Genomic DNA, 20,247 nt, shown 5'->3' on the forward strand with positions numbered 1-20,247 from the left:
CTCATGCTTAGAAGCTTACTATGCACGTTTTAAAAGTAGTCTAACTACAAATCCAGAATTGTACAGAAAATAAACAAGATGTGTGCTTTATTTTCTGTACAATTGTTCTACTAAACACAAACACACACACACTGCTGTTGTGTTGCTTTGTTGTGCAGTGCACCCAGTCCTGGTGGAGCCCTGCCTTGGAGGAATGTCTGTGTGCTCTCTCGGGGGACGTGCCCAGAGTGGACAAATCATGCTAATTGTCTTGGTGAGAAACAGAGCGTTAGACCCAAGATGAAGGCAGAGAGGGAGGATCTCTCCAAAGCCATAGCCGCTCCTCAACTTTTGCTGCTCTGGTGTCTTCTTGTCTCACCTCAGTCAGGTAAGGGAAACTTTCCCCTGTTTTTGGAAAACGCATCTGTACTGACTTATTAAAGGAATGTGTAGTGTTCACTTGCAAGGCTAAGACAATGTGGGTGGGAAGTATTTAGAGTGGAGTGGGCAAGTGTAGGTTGGTTTATGCATGTTTTCTGACTGACGTTTGTTTGGCTGATAAGTTGGACACATACATTTTGTGTCCTACTAAATTATGGATACTTTTGCATGTAAATTCGTTCATGTAAATTCATCTATTCAGTAAAAAAATATGACGGTTAATCATTCAACAGCCCCTAATAAGACCCCTATTATGAATTTAAATGTCTCAGAATATTTATTGAATTAATTTGATTAGCATATATGCATAGGTACCATATAAATGACATAAAACACAATTTCCATGTCAAACAAGCAAATACACATTTCCTTGTTGTGTACTAGCTTATATTCTGAAAAACACTTTATTTAAAACATTGAAATAGACTTCACAATGCCACACAGTATGTCTTTTTATTACTATTGCTCTCTGATGACACTTACACTCCGATGACACTCATAAAACTATACATAATCTGTGGATTTAAAAATAGATTGATGAAGATATATTATTTGGCAGAAAGCAGTCACAATGGGACCCAGATTCAAACCTGGAGTAAAATGTACTTTCAATGGACATTCTCTATTGAGAACGGTTTTTAGTCCAGGACTGCTTAATCTGGGTTTGGGAAACCGGCAAATATTGTTTAGACTTTAGAGAGTTTAGGCGTTCGGTCTGTACAAAAAGCTGTTTAGTTCATATCAATGGTATTTGATCTCTGTAGAGCCCATGTGGAAACTATGCTACTCAGATGTCTTCCGGTTGGTTCAGCAGGTTTGCCAAAGGTTGGAGAGGGACCTGAGCTCAGGCTATTGAGGTGTGACCTAGATACATAAATGGAAAGCTATACGAGGAATTGATCATTTTGTACATATATAATTCTAATTGTATATGAGATATAGAAAAAAGGTGTGCAGAGTCAAACATAGAAACATGATACTTTGATACTTTTCATGATACTTTTAGAGGTGCGGTTGTGTCATGTCATTGCGGTTGTGTTGTCATCAGCAGAATCACTGGGGCCCTCTGTCTTTGGGCTCAGCCAATCGGGGAGCTTGTGTTGCTCTGAGGCCTCTTTCATGGGCTGCCAGGAAGGAAATTGGCCCAAACAATCCCCCCTTTTGTCAGCTCATCACAGCCGTCCAAGAGGACTGTGAGCCGTTACCACGGTGATGCAGTGCTGCCACACAGGCTCCATGCAGCGCACTCTGCCCCGGCGGAGGAGGGGGCCCGGTGCCCACAGTCGAGTCATCAGCAGCCTGCCGCCCACAACAACAGCCAGCAGAGCTAGTTACAGTCCTTTGGCTCTCACTTTATAAGCCCACTCTGATCACATACTGTAGGCTATTACCATCAAAAATAATCCTCTGGTCAATCAACTCTGAAAGAATTTCTGCAAAATCTGTTGGCCATAAGTTAGACGGTTTGAGATATGCCTTGTAGGGAAGTTGTTGAACTAGCTAAGGGGCTAAGATAATTCTTAGCATAACCCAGACAATGACCTGTTAACAATGTCACGCCTTCTAGCCACAAATGCTTGAATAGAAGCATGTCACTTAATCAAGGACGGTTTAGACACGACTGTGATGGTGGTATTGGTGATGTGGAGATTGTGGACAGCCCAATATTTTTCTGAATACTAACCTCCACAGTGTAATGGAATAGGAAAGGTCCACAGGAGGATGCTGAGGGGAGGACGGCCCATAATACTTTCTGGAATAGACTGAATGAAATGACATCAAACACTTGGAAACCATGTGTTTGATGTATTTGATACCATTCCAGTAATTCCACTCCAGCCATTACCACGAGCCAGTCTCCCCCAATTAAGGCGCCACCAACCTCTGAGGGAAGTGTGCCAAGTGTCCTTGGGTACACGATCTGGGTAAATCTGGTTTGTTGGATGGCTTGCTAGTGTAACCGGTGTGAAATGGCTAGCATTTCAATCGGTGAGGTGACAGAGGGTCCCTGGTTCGAGCCCAGGTTGGGGCGAGAAAAGAGATGGAAGCAACACTGTTACACTAGGCCTATTTAAAATACACTTGTAGCAAGTTGAAATGGCATTGCAGGTAGGGTACACCTGTACCCTATTGCAGTGTAATGCATGTATCAGTTTATCCATGTCACACATGCGTGTAAGTGGTAGAACACGTGTTCCATTCATATGAACTGAGACGTGTATAGAATAGAAATCTGCTAAATATACAGTATAACCTGAATAAATAGACTCCGTTCCATCTCCTCTGGGTCAGGACGTGTCAAGGGAGTCAACATCACCAGCCCTGGCTCTCTGATCCGGGGCACGTTGGGCGGGGAGGCACTCCTCTCTGTTCGTTACAGCAGCTCCAGCCCCGACGCGCCAGTCATCAAGTGGCAGCTGAAGAGGGACGACAAGCCCGTCACCGTGGTCCAGTCCATTGGCACCGAGATCATTGGCAACCTGAGGCCCGAGTACCGGGACCGCATCCTGGTGTTTGAGAATGGCACCCTCCTACTCCACAACCTCAAACTCTCTGATGAGGGCACCTATGAAGTGGAGATCTCCATCACGGATGATACCTTCACCGGAGAGGGGAGTATCGACCTGACTGTGGATGGTATGTGGTCCATAGTGTAAGCAAGAGCCTATCTCCTGATTCTGTAGCAGAGGCAGCTTGATGTACAAGTAAACCCCTTGGACAGGATGCTAGTCTATCACAGGGTCTTGGGTACAATTTTTAGAGTCTTTGGTATGACTTGACCCCCCAACCTTCCAATCTCAGGGAAGACACTCGATCCACAAGGCAATTGAGATGGTTGATGCATATTTTAGTATAAGTTTACTTGTCCTTTATGACATGACTTGCATGTTGGAACTGCTGGGATTGTCTGTGATAAAACCAAAGGATTTTTTTCCTTTTTGTTTATACATATTTCTCACACATTTGTATGACTGAAACATCGGCTGAATTGTCAAGGAAAATGCAGGGGACAATGGTCCAAACCATGTTGTTCTTGTAAAGGCATTGTTGCAATGAGGGTCACCTGAGAAGTTGTTAATGTACACCTGAGCTAATTTTTTTAACCCATCATATCAGTATAACCTTTGGCCCAGAAGGAAGAGACATATCTTGACGTGTCTGACTACTATACTTATTCTCCATAGAGCCCATATCCAGACCTTACGTCCACATGGAGGCGTCCTCAGTACTGGAGCTCAGCGAGCACTTCACCCTCAACTGCTCCCATGACAACGGAACCAATGCCAAGTACAGCTGGCAGAAAGGAGGGAAACTGTTGACCAATGAGACCCGTCTGCAGCTGTCACCTGACCAGAAGCTCTTGACCATTGTGCGGGTGCTGATGGTGGATGATGACATCTACGGATGCGCGGTCGAGAACCCTATTGGGAGCATGAAGAGCCTGCCCATCAAACTCACTGTCTACAGTAGGCTATACAGTGGCACTATAGGCTTGAACCAGTGGCAATTCAGTCACAATCTTTAATCCGATTTTAGGTCAAACGGCAACGTTGCCACATGCTTTGCTATAAAAGTGAGGGATGAGGCTGGATAACTCCTGTAATAATCTCTGGCTATTTAATCCATTATATAGGCAACTTTAGAAAGTACACACTAATCACACTAAATCAATTAAAATTATTTTCATAATGTCATCTCAGAGCGCTTTTCCCTTAAAGTCCTACTTGTCACTGGTTCAAGCCCAGGGCGTGCAACAAATACTTCACTGAAAAGCAAGTCCTTGTATGTCAGAGAAGGGGTGAAAAAAAGGCAATACTAACTGTAGCCTAATGTACCAGCAGCAAAAAGATAATGAGTGGGAGGGAAGTTGATCACTGGCTATACATCCAGTACATGACTACATCACAGAGACATGAGTGTGTGTGTGGGAGGACAGGGGAGGAAGTACATGCTGTAATTCTGCTTCAACATATTGTTAAGTAGTTCTACTGTGCTGTTTGTTTTCCTATGTGTCTGCGTCCCAAATAGCACCCTATTCCCTATATAGTGCGCTACTTTTGAACAGAGCCTCGGGCCCTGGTCAGAAGTGTACACTAAATATGGAAAAGGGTGCCATTTGGGACAAACCCCTATGACCCTCCTACCCTCCTGACCCTCCCCCAACAGGGAGGAGTTCCCTCTACATCATTCTCTCCACCGGGGGTATTTTCCTCCTTATCACCTTGGTTACGGTGTGCGCCTGCTGGGGGCCGTCCAAGAAGTAAGAGCCACTTTTGTCTCACTCTCTACATGTTTCTGGATGCTTCGGTCTGTTCATGGTCCTATGGGTTGGGAATACAGCAAGATGATTAGTAACATGGCAGAAGCATATTGATAGGCAAGTTCATTAATGCAATCCAGTTAACTTGATAATAATTATTGAATTATACAATTATTAGTCAAATTTGTATTAAAATAATAATTACTATTTTATAGCACCCTTTATAGGCACCCTTTTCCATATTTAGTGTGCACTTTTGACCAGGGCCCGCGAGGCTCTGTTCAAAATTGTACTGATATACTGTAGTGTTAAATAGACAAAATGCTAAATGTGACATGAACAATGTTGTTTTGAACAGTTTTATACTGTATAATTGAAGCACACAGTTGATTCTCACGTACAGTATTTTGTGTGTTTATTGTGCAGAGAGCGGCAGAAACAGCAAATGAAGCCCAGAGGTTTGGCAGGACTGCCAAGGCATTTAATAGAACACCCTGATTATTCCCCAATCAATCATGCAGGTAAGGAACCTAATAATTAATTGTATTTATATTTCCTAGTTATTTATAAGAATGATAAATTGTTGTGCTACACCAAAAGTCTTCATCCAATGTATTTTTCATCCTCTACAGTTGACGTTGTACCAAAAATGATGACTGAACATGAACGCAAGAATCCAGTGGCACTCTACATCCTCAAAGAGGTACCTCTTTAAATAACAAAAAAGCTGTCATCAGTATCTGACTCAAAACATAGCTAAAAAATATATTTAATTCAATAAATCAATAAAAATCCCAGAGATACTGTGGGGACTTGTAGGTTTTTATTTCTCAACCCTCATTCAGGTGTTAAGATGACTACAATATCTCAATGTAGAAAAAATACAGCCAGTATGTATTGTTTTGGACCTGTTCAGAGCATTGTGTGTGTGTCTGAGTATTGACTTGGTTTCCCTCGTTGTAGGATTTCCCTCAGGGCCACCATGACTCACCCGGCAACATGGGCCTTGGCCCCTCCTCTGAACCACCCAGCAGCCCCCCCGGCTACAGCAGCTCCCTGACTCCCTCCTCACGCTCCCCTGAACCCCCCGCCCACTCCTCTCGCAGGTACCCCCGCACCCCGATCAGCTCCCCCCCTTCACATCACAACAAGGTGCAGAGCAAGTCCTCCACCCCCTCCCCACCCCGCACTCGATGCTCCGGGCACATGTTTGGCTCCCCAGTGGGCATACCGCCTGCCAGTCAGTTGGAAGAGCCCACCCCCACACTGGAGAGCAACGGTACCACTCAGCCTTGATTGTCTATCTACAAGTCCTGGAGGGATGAAGTGTGTGCATACTTATGTTTCAGCCCAGCAATAAGACATCTGGTCTAAATTGAAAACCTTGACTAGTTGAAAAAGGATTGTATTCATTAGGCACAAAACGGAACAAAATGGCCTGAAACAGTGATGGACTAACTGGAATTTTCCAAAAGAAACATTCATTTTCTTTTTTCTTTGTAAAAAGTTATTTTGAATGCCATGGCTGGGCCAGAAAAAAAGCTGGCACAGTGTGTCTCCTGTTGTCTACCCCTGGTCAACATGTTCTTCCCCCCTCCATGCCTTGGTGCTGTAGAGAGACATGTATCTGTGTGTTTACATGGTGACTGTATGTATATATGTAAATAGATTTTATATGAAGTTATAGTGCAGTAATGTTTGTCTCAGAACCCAACACAGCACTTAATCATCTCAATATGTTTGTAAATACACTGTCATCCTCCACAACTGTATGAGTCAGGTTTAGGTTTTAAGTTATGACACGTTAGTGAGCCGATTATTTTTTCTTCAATTATATTATGTCCTATTCATAAGACCTGTTCAAATGTATAAAACCTCTCTTTAAAGATACCCATTTATTCATATGTTGGTACATGTTGTATTGTGTGGATGTTTGTAATTTAACTAATCATTTTCTTTGTTATTGGGTATCATAGCTGAATAATCATTCAATGTTTTTCCTTTGTATAGATTCATAGAATTATTATGAAAATCAAAGGATACATTGTACATATCAGTAGAGATGTTTATTAAAGGCATGATGAGGAGGAAATATTGGTTGTCATTTATACATTTGTTTCACTCAAAGTGAAACTTTAGTGAATGTTTGAATGTTTCAAACACTTTATCCTCAATATTGTCAATTTGCATCTTCAGGTGAGCATGCATTTTTGCCATTTATCTATGCAGAAATGAATTGGAAAAATAAGTTGGTGTAGCAGATGGCAATCTGTGAAACTCAGCCTGAAGTGCCTCCACTTGCGCTGCTGAATAGCTACTTTTTCAGTGGTGCGACAATATAAGACCCTTCGAGAGGGCAGTTACGTGTGATAGCGAGGCAGAGGTCCTGGGTTCGAGCCTCGGTATGAGTGAATCAGGAGGAAGCTGTACCCGCTAACCAAGCAGTGTGACGTATTTTACAATGGTGCCGTGTTCCGGATCATCAGTTGGGCTCAGCTCAATGATGGGGTCGCTGTGGAGTGGGTTTGGGGGGTAAATGTAGCATAAGGCGATGTGTGATACTCACTCCTCAGCCTGAAATGTCTCTACTTGTGCTGCCGAATAGCTAGCCTTTAGGTGGCGCAACAGGGTAAGATGCTTCTGGAAGGTGATCAGGGGTGTTAGCAAGGCAGAGGTCCTGGGTTGCAGACTTGGTATGAGCCGAATCAGGAGTAAACAGTACTCGCTAAGCAAGCAGTGTGACTTCCTTAACATTAGCTTATGTGGGACTTCTTCAGACAGTGGTAGGCTGCACCCATCGTTGTCGACATAAATGCAATCTCTTCATCTCTCTCCACAGAGAATGTTTGTGCCCTGCAATAAAACAGAGGGGACATACTTTCAACGATGTACAGTACAAGCTTTATGTAATTTGTTCCTTTTTGTCAAATGCTCCTCATTCTGTTCTCACACATACACAGATCATTTGTTTGCTGATTCACAGTCATAGGACAATAGTATGCCTGTTCAGTGACCACTACAGCTGTGTAGTTGAGGCATGGAGAAGAAAGAAAGTGATTATTCTACCTATCCCAATATATACACTACCGTTCAAAAGTTTGGGGTCACTTAGAAATGTCCTTGTTTTTGAAAGAAAAGCAAATGGTTTTGTCCATTAAAATAACATCAAATTGATCACAAATACAGTGTAGACATTGTTAATGTTGTAAATGACTATTGTAGCTGGGAACTGCTGATTTTTTATGGAATATCTACATAGGTGTACAGGGGCCCATTATCAGCAACCATCACCCCTGTGTTCCAGTGGCACGTTGTATTAGCTAATCCATGTCTGTGCTCTTTTGCCCATCTTATTATTTTCTTTTTATTGGTCAGTCTGAGATATGGATTTTTCTTTGCAATTCTGCCTAGAAGGCCAGCATCCCGGAGTCGCCTCTTCACTGTTGACGTTGAGACTGGTGTTTTCCGGGTACTATTTAATGAAGCTGCCAGTTGAGGACTTGTGAGGCGTCTATTTCTCAAACTAGACACTAATGTACTTGTCCTCTTGCTCAGTTGTGCACTGGGGCCTCCCACTCCTCTTTCTATTCTGGTTAGAGCCAGTTTGCTGTGTTCTGTGAAGGGAGTAGTACAAAGCGTTGTACGATATCTTCAGTTTCTTGGCAATTTCTCGCATGTAATAGCCTTCATTTCTCAGAACAAGAATAGACTGATGAGTTTCAGAAGAAAGTTCTTTGTTTCTGGACATTTTGAGCCTGTAATCGAACCCACAAATGCTGATGCACGATACTCAGCTTGTCTATAGAAGGCCAGTTGTACTGCTTCTTTAATCAGAACAACAGTTTTCAGCTGTGCTAACATAATTGCAAAAGGATTTCTAATGATCAACTAGCCTTTTAAAATTATAAACTTGGATTATCTAACACAACGTGCCATTGGAACACAGGAGTGATGGTTGCTGATAATGGGCCTCTGTACGCCTTTGTAGATATTCCATAAAAAATGTGCAGTTTCCAGCTACAATAGTAATTTACAACATTGTCAATGTCTACAATGTATTTCTGATCAATTTGATGTTATTTTAATGGACAAAAAATGTATACGTTGGAGAGTAAAGACATTAGAAAATGTGTCCACAGAACAGGGAAAGATTATTACATGCCTGGATAACAATTTTGTGTTGTTACTATGTTTTCTCACGAGAAAACTATGTCACTGTGTACTTGGACTTTTCAGTGGGCCTAAATCAAACGGCCTATTTCCATAGATGGAAATTAGCAATTTATCTGCAAATATATTTCAAACCAATCCAGCTTGATTCAGCTACCGGAGAAGAGTTTGACATGAGGTTTATGTAATGTATTAGCAGCTGACCAGTGCAGAAAGAGTAACACAGCTGAAGAGGGGGACTGTAGCGCAGAGAAGACCGTCTATGGTCACGACAGGTACACCAAAAGCTGGGCCTTGGGTACTGGCACATGCACTGCTTACATTCCCGCTCTCTCGGGAAAAGTGTCTTCACACACATAGGCAGTTGGGAAAAGTGTCTTCACACACATAGGCAGTTGGGAAAAGTGTCTTCACACACATAGGCAGTTGGGAAAAGTGTCTTCACACACATAGGCAGTTGGGAAAAGTGTCTTCACACACATAGGCAGTTGGGAAAAGTGTCTTCACACACATAGGCAGTTGGGAAAAGTGTCTTCACACACATAGGCAGCTGCGACAGCAGGTGAGAAGGTGGACTCGGGCCGTGGACCCAGCAGTGCAGACGAGCATCAGGACAGCGATGTGTGTATAGTGTGTGTGTGCAAGCTTAGTCAATGGTTTATAACCTAAACAAAAGCCTGGCCTTTAGTAGTAATGGTAGTATGCTGTCCACCACTTTTTTGCTGCTTTATTACCATGTATCAAATAATTGCCCCTCTTTTAATCGTGGAGGGCAGGGAATAGACAGGGAGACGTTGAATACATCTGTTCCACAGATTCTAACAGCCTAAATATAATTTGAATCAACTCACTTTTATGCCTAGGGTGCTTCTGAGCAGAGAGGAAGTTTTGAGCAGGCTAGACTGCGCATGTTTGAGTCAAACTAAATTTTGATGGACACCTGGTACGACCATTCAGATCTCAGATTCTCGAATCCAGAAGAAACCCAAATAAATTAAGTGGGCGGAGCAAAAATGGTCGCACTATTATTACGTCTCCAACAACAAGAAGCGTCTACTGTGGCAGTTGAGAAGCCAAACACACTTCAGTATTTAAGAAAGGTTATGTTCACAGATACTAACAAATAATTTATAACCCTCCGGACAATTCATACTCATGTCAACGCTGTTGCACATCGTGAAACGTATTAGGTTGGTTTTAGAAGTAGCTAGCTAACGTTAACTCAGAACTTAGCAAACGTTGCCTGGATAGTTAGCAATCTGGCTAGCAACATGCCCCATATAATCAATCCTAAAGTAAAGGGCACAACCAAAGTTTCAATTAGTGGGATAACAGTACATGCTCAAAGCAAACATTGTCATCGAAATAATGTATTGGCCGAGAGGAATCAGGCAGTTGCACCTGTGGGCGCCTGGGTGGAGAGTGGACAAGACTGCCAGGATGAGCATCCAAATGTAAGTGTAGCCGTACATCAGTTATTCTACTTGAACAGGTAGCAGTTAGCATATTTACCCGTTGACTTATTCTTTCGTATGAGCCAGGTTCGTGCCCTGCTAACTGAGGAGCTACAGATGGAGATTCAACGGGAGAAAGAGGAGAGTCTTCGCCGGTTTCAGGAAGAAGTGCGCCGCCGCGTGGCACAACAGGCTCAAATCCGCAAGAGGTGGCAGCTTCAGAAGTCATGCGAGATGGTGACTAGGCAATATAATGTGGATAATTAACATATTGTATTACAATTGCTGTTCATGATGGAAGACAGTTAGTAGGCCAACATCATTATAAAACAACAAAGCATTACAAATGGCAAGAATACAGTTATCTTGGTTTCCAAGTATTGTAGCTAGCAACTGCACATGTAAATGACATGGACTATGGGTAAATGAGCACCACCTCTATCAAGAATGTCACAGGCTAGTGACACAACCTGGGTATACCATGCAGAGTCCTCAAACTCCTCATTTAATGACAGCATATTAGCCAGTTTAAAGCCTGCGTTGTTTGTCTTTACAGGCAGAGCAGGAGGGGAGAGTGCTCCAGCAGTCCAGCGATGCAGCGCAGAGATTGACCCCCAGGAAGAATCCGTGCTCCTACTCCCCAGAGAGAGAGCTAGCCATCTGCAGCCCCAACTCCTGCTGGGTTCGAGCACAGGGCTATGATAGCAGCAACAGAGAAAACAGGACAGATCAGCAAACGCATCAGGTGGCAAAATTTATCTGTGACGATCTACATTGACATTTTAGTCATTTAGAAGATGCTCTTCTCCAGAGCATCTTCTATTCCATGCATTAAATGGAAGTAAGAAAAACGACCACATATCTCGATCATTGCAAGGGAAAAAACTTCAAAATACCAGTAGCTTTGCAAAATCTGTGCTTGTTACAGTAAAGGAAAAGCAAGTAGTATCAGACCAATCAGATCAGATCTTTTGGGCAAAAGATTAGAATTGGGAAGCCTGTGTAAACACAACCTATGTCCGTCATTGATCTCTGCAACAAAGGCTGCATTTACACAGGCATGCCAATTCTGATCTTTTTGACACTAATTGGTCTTTTGACCAATTAGATCCTTTGTCTATAATTGGGCAAATGATCAGAATTGGGGTGCCTGTGTAAATGCCGCCATATAGACCTAGGCTACCTACCTTTTTATCCTCAATAATGCCAAAGGATTATTTACACGGATGTTAAAGCCATTTTGCTCATATTAAGTCAGTGACATTGCCATTACTTCTATCATTAGCGCTATAGATAAAGTAGATAATCATATGGGTTGGTTCTGGAATTTCAGCTCAGCAAAGTCACGAGGCAGGTCAGACACAGACTGGCAGCCTGTCAGACGGTCCGTGACGGAGAAGTGATGTCAGAGCTCCCTGGGGGAATATGGAAGGTGTATCCTACCAGAGATGTGAGTTTGTTTATACTGACCCTTTCTAACAGGCCAAATTCAATTTGAACAAAAATGTCAGATAACCGTAGAATTAGAATTAATTTATTTTACCTCCTATGATTTGCCCAGCAGCATACTACCCTGCATCCCACTGCTGGCTTGCCTCTGAAGCTAAGCAGGGTTTGTCCTGGTCTGTCCCTGGATGGGAGACCAGATGCTGCTGGAAATGGTGTTGGAGGGCCAGTATGAGGCACTCTTTCCTCTGGTCTAAAAAAATAATAATTTATATATATATCCCAATGCCCCAGGGCATTGATTGGGGACTTTGCCCTCTGTGGTCACTGAAGATCTCATGGCACTTATCGTAAGGGTGTTAACCCCGGTGTCCTGGCTAAATTCCCAATCTGGCTCCATACTGTACCATCATGGCTACCTAATCATCCCCAGCTTAGAATTGGCTCATTCATCCCCCCGCTCCCCTGTAACTATTCCCCAAGTATTTGCTGCAAATGAGAATGTGTTCTCAGTCAACTTACCTGGTAAAATAAAAATATTTTATCATTTGGAACTCTCAATTGCAGGAATACTGTCTTTTCTGTCAAATTTGTGTCAACATTTTAGTAAAAGGAATTATTGTGCTTTCTAACTCAAAACAGAAACCTGTATATCGGGTGACAAGAGAAGAAGAGGATCATGAAAAGGAGGAGGAAGATATTCCTTTGATTGGGCAACATGACTCCCCTCTTCAGAACTTTGACCCTCACGAGGGTCACAGGAGCAAGACTGTCACCTTTGACAACAATCCAGTCTGTCACCACAAGTGTTCTCTTTTTGACACTTCTCCAATTTCCAAACGCTCCCATTCCCAATCCCCACACAGTCAATAGTCCTGTGACTCACATGCTTGTCCTAACATTCCTTTAGTCAGGCTATAGCAAATTGTTTATCAATCTATATAGTTACCTTTCTAACTCCAACTAAACTACCCTAAAGGTTTAATCTTACATAATGCACAACAAGAGGTGCTCAACTCTTACTAAGTTCTGTAAATTATTATGCTTTTGTCCAGGATGGGTGCTTTTGTCCAGGAGTCACCTGACTTTTATGAAAAAGACTGCTTTTAAGGCCAAAACACATCTATTGTGACAGCTAATAATACATCTTTCATACCTTCTTTGTTGCAGGTCTGTCAGAAGCTCTTTAGTGAGCCTTATCCTGCAGGTCATAGTGATGATTTGAGGACTGACCATAGAGCTACTCAAGTGCTGTGGCCCCAAGAAGACCAGGAGGAACTGAAGAGACAGGTGATTAAGGCCTACATAGACTGGATTAGAACTACATTATAGGGTTTTAGTGTTTATGAATATACGCCCTGGCCCTTCTTAGATGGCTATTAAATAACCCTTATCACTGACCATATTTACACACAGCCCTCCACCAAATCCCCCCTTTAGAGATCAACTAACACTGTATGACACATAATGATTCATGCAGCACGGTAGCCCAGTGTATTTTCAGCCCAAAAAGTACACACTTTCAGCTAGTTAGCATTTAGTGAAATACACTACATGGCCAACAGTATGTGGACACTGCTTCAAATGAATGGATTTGGCTATTTCAGCCGCACCCCGTTGCAGACGTGTATAAAATCGAGCACACAGCCATGCAATCTTCACAGACAAACATTGGCTGTTGTTTGGATGCCACCTTTCCAACAAGTCATCCCTGCTAAAGCTGCCCGGTCAACTGTAAGTGGTGTTATTGTGAGGTGGAAATGTCTTGGAGCAACAACGGCTCAGCCATGAAATGGTAGGCCACACAAGCTTACAGAACCACCGAGTGCTGAAGCATGTAGCACGTAAGCATGGTCTGTCCTCGGTTGAAACACCCACTACCGCGTTCCAAACTAACCCTGGAAGCAATGTCAGCACAAGAACTGTTAGTTGGGAGCTTCATGAAATGGGTTTCCATGGCTGAGCAGCCGCACTCAAGCCTAAGATCACAATGCCAAGCGTCAGCTGGAGTGGTGTAAAGCTCTCCGCCATTGGACACTGGAGCAGTGGAAACGCGTTCTTTAGAGTGATGAATCGAATCACGCTTCACCATCTGGCAGTCCGACGGACGAATCTGGGTTTGGTGGATGCCATGAGAATGCTACCTGCCCGAATGCATAGTGCCAACTGTAAAGTTTGGTGGGGGAGGAATATTGGTCTGGGGTTGTTTTCATAGTTCGGGCTAGGCCCTTTTAGTTCCAGAGAAGGGGAATCTTAACGCTACACAATGAAATTCTAGACAAGCACACAATGACATTCTAGACGATTCTGTGCTTCCAACTTTGGGGCAACAGTTTGGGGAAGGCCCTTCCCTGTTTCAGAATGACAATGCCCCCGTGCACAAATCGTGGTCCGTACAGAAATGGTTTGTTGAGATCGGTGTAGAAGAATTTGACTGGCCTGCAGAGAGCCCTGACCTTTGGGATGATTTGGAACGCAGACCTATTCACCCATCATCAGTGCCCGACCTCACTAATGGTCTTGTGGCTGAATGGAAGCAGGTCCCCGCAGCAATATTCCAACATCTAGTGGAAAGCCTTCCCAGAAGTGTGGGGGCTGTTGTTACAGCAAAGGGCGGACCAGCTCCATATGATTTTAGAATGAGATGTTCGACAAGCATACTTTTGGTCATGTAGTGAATTTGCTTTAAACTTTGGTCTCTGCTTCAATTGCATTAATGTGCTGGAACATTATTTTTCTCCATATGCACATTTTATAAAAAATATTACCCCTTGACACCATGAAATAACTTTACCTTAACTCTAACAATGTTTGTTTGTAGGGTCAGTCTCAGTTTCTGATGTACCGACGCCTATTCATGGACATTGAGAGAGAACAAGTCAAGGAGCATCAGAGACATAGGAAGCACCTGAGGAGAATCGGAAGGTGACTCGGCACAACCACAATAAACAAATGTAGTTCCTCTGGATATACTGGTTTTCAAAAAATGTCACTATTAGTAAACTGTGCTGTCACATTTGCATTCATATCAGGGTTGGGGTACATCTCATTTCAATGCAGTCAATTGAGATATTAAACTGAAATGATAAATTTCCCTAGTTTTTAAATATATTTTATGTTCTTCAAAGTTGCCACCCTTTGCCTTGATAACATCTTTGCACACGCTTGGCGTTCTCTCAACCAGCTTCTCCTGGAATGCTTTTCCAACAGTCTTCATGGAGTTCTGACATATGATGAGCACATATGCTGAGCACTTTTTGGATGCGTTTCCTTCACTCTGCGGCCCAAATCATCCCAAACCATAACAATTGGGTTGTGGTCAGGTGATTGTGGAGGCCAGGTCAGGTCATATGCTGCATCACTCTCCTTCTTGGTCAAATAGCCTTTACACAGCCTGGAGGTGTGTTGGGTCATTGTCCTGTTGAAAAACAAACGATAGTCCCACTAAGCGCAAACCAGATGGGATGGCGTATTGCTGCAAAATGCTGTGGTAGCGATGATGGTTAAGTGTGACTTGAATTCTAAATAAATCACTGACCGTGTCACCAGCAAAGTACACCCACACCATCACACCTCCTCCTCCATGCTTCACAGTGGAAACCACACATGCGGAGATCATCCGTTCACCTGCTCTGTGTCTCACAAAGACATGGCGGTTGAAACCAAAATCTCAGATTTTGACTCATCAGACCAAAGGACAGATTTCCACCGGTCTAATGTCCATTGCTTGTGTTTCTTGGCCCAAGCAAGTCTCTTCTTATTGGTGTCCTTTAGTAGTGGTTTCTTTGCAGCAATTCAACCATGAAGGCCAGATTCATGCAGTCTCCTCTGAACAGTTGATTTTGAGATGTCTGTTACGTGAACTCTGAAGCATTTATTTGGGCTGCATTTTCTAAGGCTTGTAACTCTAATGAACTTGTCCTTTGCAGCAGAGGTAACTCTGGGTCTTCCTTTTCTGTGGCGGTCCTCATGAGAGCCAGTTTCATCATAGCACTTGATGGTTTTTGCAAATGCACTTGGAAGAAACTTTCAAAATTCTTGAAATTGTCCACATTGACTGACCTTCATGTCTTAAAGTAATGATGGACTGTCGTTTCTCTTTGCTTATTTGAGCTGTTCTTGCCATAATATGGACTTGGTCTTTTGTATACTAACTTTCAGCAATGCACACCTGTTAATTGAAATGCATTCCAGGTGACTACCTCCATGAAGCTGGTTGAGAGAATGCCAAGAGTGTGCAAAGCTCTCAAGACAAAGGGTGGCTACTTTGAAGAATCTCAAATATAAGATATATTTTGATTTGTTTACTACATGATTCCATATGTGTTATTTCATAGTTGTGATGTCTTCACTATTATTCTACAATGTAGAAAATAGTACAAATAAATAAACTCTTGAATGAGTAGGTGTGTCCAAACTTTTGACTGGCACTTTATAAACATTCATACTCCTTCAACATGGTCTCTTCAATATCATGGATAAAATGTGTTGTTAACAATGCAGACAGTGGCATTCCATTCCATTGCAAAATAAGAACACATTTTAATGTAGTTTTGTCTGAATTTCCTTTTAGGATAAAAGCAGAAAAGGAACAGACTAGGTTGGAAGAGGAGAGGAGCCTGGAGAGACTGCGGCAGCTCGAGGAGGATAGACTGGAAATGGCTGAGAGGGAATTTCTAATTCTGGAGCGACTGAGGCTTGAGGAAGGGGAGAGGGCAGAGGTGTTAGAGAAGAAAGAGAGAGCAAAGAAAGATAAAGAAGCCACAAGGTAACTTTATTAATCAATACAATCTGAAATTAAATGGACTAGATTCAGCCCAGAAGGTTTTTGATATTTGTACAGTATCTGACATAGAATGAAGGGACCATCTTCTGCCAATATATATAATTGTTTTGTCCTTGAGCAACACATCATGTGCACTACTGCTCCAAAAGTCACATTGGGAAATATGAAAGACCTTATTCTTTCTAGAAAATACCAGTGTAAAAAATGAAATTCTGATGTTTGCTCGTGATAATCATGGCAACCAATTTTTTTATACTTTAGATAACACATCTACATTCTATCCTACCCCTGACCCCACTCCTAGACTAGAAAGCATGCTGAATGATTCATCTCCTTTGAAAGTACTTTTTTGTCCTGGAATAATCTTGGTCCAGGAAATTGGCCCTAAATATGTTTGTGCTGGTCAACTAGAGAATAAGGCCCTGTGTCCCAGCCTGTGTTATTGTGTGACACGTTGGGTACTTTGACAGAAAATTGAACAATACACATTGTTTTGTGTCTTGTGGTAGGTACATCGAGGCTCTGAGAGCTCAGATGAAGGAGAGGATAGTTCTGGAGAATACAGAGCTCCCCCCCCTCTGTTGCTGCGGGGACAGTTTCTGGGACTCCCATCCTGACACCTGCGCAAATAACTGTGTCTTCTACAACAACCCTAAAGGTACAAACGGTACCAAATGTCTCAACCACAAGCCAATAGGCTACCTCCAAAAGAACAGTATGGTAATTATTTGACCTGCTGCAAGCCAAGATAAGTGACTTGCACCCTTGATGTATGTTTACTATATAGAGGATGTATTATTTCCCATATAATATTTTCATCAATGTTCGGAATGTTCACTTTTTAGTTTCTGGCAACATGCCTCGAGGAGTAATTAACGCAACTATGTCAAGGTCCCTCAACATGAACCTACTGACGTTTATCAGTTACCCAATATAGTTACCTCCTGTTCATTCAAACAATCATATTCCTTCCATATTTTCCACATTTTGGATTCTTCCCTATTTTGATTTTTCCCTTATTTTTATTATTTCCTATTTTCCCGATTCTAGTCTACTTGGGTCATGTTCATTAGGGCACGCAATATAATAGAAAATGTACAAAACTTTGTAAAAATATTGTAAATTGTCATGGTCAAAACATGTAGATTCACTGGTTGCAAAGATGGGGAGAGGTCTAGGCATAATAAAGAAATGCTCTGCTTTTTTGACCCCACACTCCAAAAAGCAAGTTCTGCAGGCTCTAGTGTTGTCTAATCTTGATTATTGTCCAGTCGTGTGGTCCAGTGCTGCAAGGAAAGACCTAGTTAAGCTGCAGTTGGCCCAGAACAGAGCGGCACATTTTGCTCTTTAATTATAATCAGAGAGCTGATATTAATACTATTCATGCCAGTCTCTCTTGGTTAAGAGTTGAGGAGAGACTGACTGCATCACTTCTTCTTTTTATAAGAAACATTCATGTGTTGAAAATCCTAAGTAGTTAGTGCATAATCAACTTACACACAGCTCTGACACACACACTTATCCCACCAGACATGCCACCAGGGGTCTTTTCATAGTCCCCAAATCCATAACAAACTCAAGAAAACGCATAGTATTATATAGAGCCCTTATTGCATGGAACTTTCTTCCATCTCAAATAAACAGCAAACCTGGTTTAAAAAAAACAGAAAAAGCAACATCTCGTGGCACAACGCCTCTCCCCTATTTGACCAAGATAGTTTGTGTGTATGCATTGATATGTAGACTACGTGTACCTTTTTAAAAATGTATGTAGTTTTGTTCTTGAGCTGTTCTTGTCTAATGATGTTCTGTATTATGTTTCATGTTTTGTGTGGACCCAAGGAAGACTAACTGCTGCTTTTGCAACAGCTAATGGCGATCCTAATAAGATACCAAATACCAAACCGAAAATTATAATTCGTTTTTCTTATTGGGCAAGTCGTATTTTCAGTCAGTTCTCCTACATTTGGTTCCTGATGAACATGAGCCAGAGGTTCAGAATGATGTGCTATTAATGGGGTGTATGTGTTAATGATTGTGTTTGTCTTTCATCCAGCCTATGTCCAGGCTCTGCGATCTGCGCTGTTGAGCTGTGATCTGAAGGACAGGAGCCACTCCACTCACCAGCGAGCCTCGGCTCGCCAGATTGCCTCCATGCACGCCCTTTCACCCAGGAAGGAAACCACAGCTCATAGGAAGTTAGCCACCTCGCAAAGGAACAAAAAAAAAGAGGACATTTGAATTTCAGCCCTCTTTGTTTTTTTAAAATCAATAATGACCTTTAAACATTTTGTCATGCTATTGATTTTGAATCAAACCTTGCCGTCTCTCACTCTCAAATACTTATCAGTTGTATTTCCTTGAAACGTGATGTCCTTTATTTGGTATGGTTTTATTTTAATTATCTGTCTTTAGTTATGTCAAAGATGTACACTTGGTTTTACGCTGTGCTTAATTGCTGAAACATGTCTGATTTAAAACCTGACATTTTATCTTTTGAACCTCGGGATGATGCGTCAGTGGTGTTTGTTAGTCCTATAATGTATTTTGGATGCAGCAGTGGGCATAATCACTGGTAGTGTCCTAATCCTTCCGATGACAGTATATATTATTCCATTCCTATGGAAAAGTGGGGGATGAAAATGTCAGCTGGTTTCATTTCCTATAAAATTGGGAAAGAGTGACTTGTCCTAGGCAACAGACCGATGATTAAATATTTTTTTTATATCAATGTATTATAATGTCTTACTCACTGCATTGTTTGGGTGATTTGTTACTGTTTCCTTTTACGGTAAGATTTAATGAATTTTTTAGTGTTCACCAAAACTGAATGAATGTAAAAGGCCTTCCTATATGATAAATGCTCATGTTTATTTTTTATTACATTTTTTTATTTCACCTTTATTTAACCAGGTAGGCTAGTTGAGAACAAGTTCACATTTGCAACTGTGACCTGGCCAAGATAAAGCATAGCAGTGTGAACAGACAACACAGAGTTACACATGGAGTAAACAATTAACAAGTCAATAACACAGTAGAAAAAAAGGGGGAGTCTATATACATTGTGTGCAAAAGGCATGAGGAGGTAGGCGAATAATTACAATTTTGCAGATTAACACTGGAGTGATAAATGATCAGATGGTCATGTACAGGTAGAGATATTGGTGTGCAAAAGAGCAGAAAAGTAAATAAATAAAAACAGTATGGGGATGAGGTAGGTAAAATGGGTGGGCTATTTACCGATAGACTATGTACAGCTGCAGCGATCGGTTAGCTGCTCAGATAGCAGATGTTTGAAGTTGGTGAGGGAGATAAAAGTCTCCAACTTCAGTGATTTTTGCAATTCGTTCCAGTCACAGGCAGCAGAGAACTGGAACGAAAGGCGGCCAAATGAGGTGTTGGCTTTAGGGATGATCAGTGAGATGCACCTGCTGGAGCGCGTGCTACGGATGGGTGTTGCCATCGTGACCAGTGAACTGAGATAAGGCGGAGCTTTACCTAGCATGGACTTGTAGATGACTTGGAGCCAGTGGGACCTGGAGCCAAGGGGTCATGAAAAAATGAGAAGCTAAACTTGTAGGATACAGTGCATTTGAAGTATTCAGACCCCTTGACTTTTCCCAAATGTTGTTACATTAAGGCCTTACATTTTGTTACGTTACAAAGCAAAAACATGTAGATTTGTTTTGCAATTTTTGTTATGGAAATAT

The 20,247-nt window shown here is 42.1% G+C and overlaps 2 protein-coding genes across 3 annotated transcripts; both read left to right on the forward strand.

The window, feature by feature from the left end:
• Positions 1-212: 212 nt before the first annotated feature.
• Positions 213-6,891, forward strand: hepacamb (hepatic and glial cell adhesion molecule b). Its single transcript, XM_029671499.2, has 7 exons — positions 213-367; positions 2,713-3,057; positions 3,606-3,887; positions 4,588-4,681; positions 5,108-5,202; positions 5,314-5,384; positions 5,645-6,891. The coding sequence occupies exons 1-7, from the start codon at positions 280-282 to the stop codon at positions 5,975-5,977; spliced, it is 1,308 nt and encodes a 435-aa protein (XP_029527359.1). The 5' UTR covers positions 213-279; the 3' UTR covers positions 5,978-6,891.
• Positions 6,892-9,866: 2,975 nt separating this feature from the next.
• Positions 9,867-19,417, forward strand: ccdc15 (coiled-coil domain containing 15). 2 transcript variants are annotated; one of them, XM_029671501.2, is made up of 10 exons: positions 9,867-10,305; positions 10,393-10,542; positions 10,862-11,050; positions 11,639-11,755; positions 12,394-12,543; positions 12,922-13,041; positions 14,573-14,676; positions 16,325-16,519; positions 17,047-17,257; positions 18,594-18,715. In XM_029671501.2, the coding sequence occupies exons 1-10, from the start codon at positions 10,123-10,125 to the stop codon at positions 18,624-18,626; spliced, it is 1,452 nt and encodes a 483-aa protein (XP_029527361.1). In that variant the 5' UTR covers positions 9,867-10,122; the 3' UTR covers positions 18,627-18,715. The 2 variants fall into 2 exon arrangements, with proteins under 2 accessions (XP_029527361.1, XP_029527360.1); XM_029671500.2 differs by having other exon boundaries at positions 9,869-10,305; positions 17,047-17,195; positions 18,594-19,417.
• The last annotated feature ends 830 nt before the right edge of the window (positions 19,418-20,247 follow it).

This window comes from Oncorhynchus nerka, linkage group LG10, assembly GCF_034236695.1.
Source record: "Oncorhynchus nerka isolate Pitt River linkage group LG10, Oner_Uvic_2.0, whole genome shotgun sequence".
Taxonomy (NCBI): domain Eukaryota; kingdom Metazoa; phylum Chordata; class Actinopteri; order Salmoniformes; family Salmonidae; genus Oncorhynchus; species Oncorhynchus nerka.

Excerpts from the sequence above, each read along its gene's own strand:
- ccdc15 (XM_029671500.2), top strand. The coding sequence starts at position 10,123 with ATGCCCCATATAATCAATCCTAAAGTAAAGGGCACAACCAAAGTTTCA. Across the intron at positions 11,756-12,393 it reads AGGTGTATCCTACCAGAGAT|AAACCTGTATATCGGGTGAC; the intron begins GTGAGTTTGTTT and ends AACTCAAAACAG. Across the intron at positions 17,196-18,593 it reads CTTCTACAACAACCCTAAAG|CCTATGTCCAGGCTCTGCGA; the intron begins GTACAAACGGTA and ends TCTTTCATCCAG.
- hepacamb (XM_029671499.2), top strand. The coding sequence starts at position 280 with ATGAAGGCAGAGAGGGAGGATCTCTCCAAAGCCATAGCCGCTCCTCAA. Across the intron at positions 368-2,712 it reads TCTTGTCTCACCTCAGTCAG|GACGTGTCAAGGGAGTCAAC; the intron begins GTAAGGGAAACT and ends CCTCTGGGTCAG. Across the intron at positions 5,385-5,644 it reads CACTCTACATCCTCAAAGAG|GATTTCCCTCAGGGCCACCA; the intron begins GTACCTCTTTAA and ends CCCTCGTTGTAG.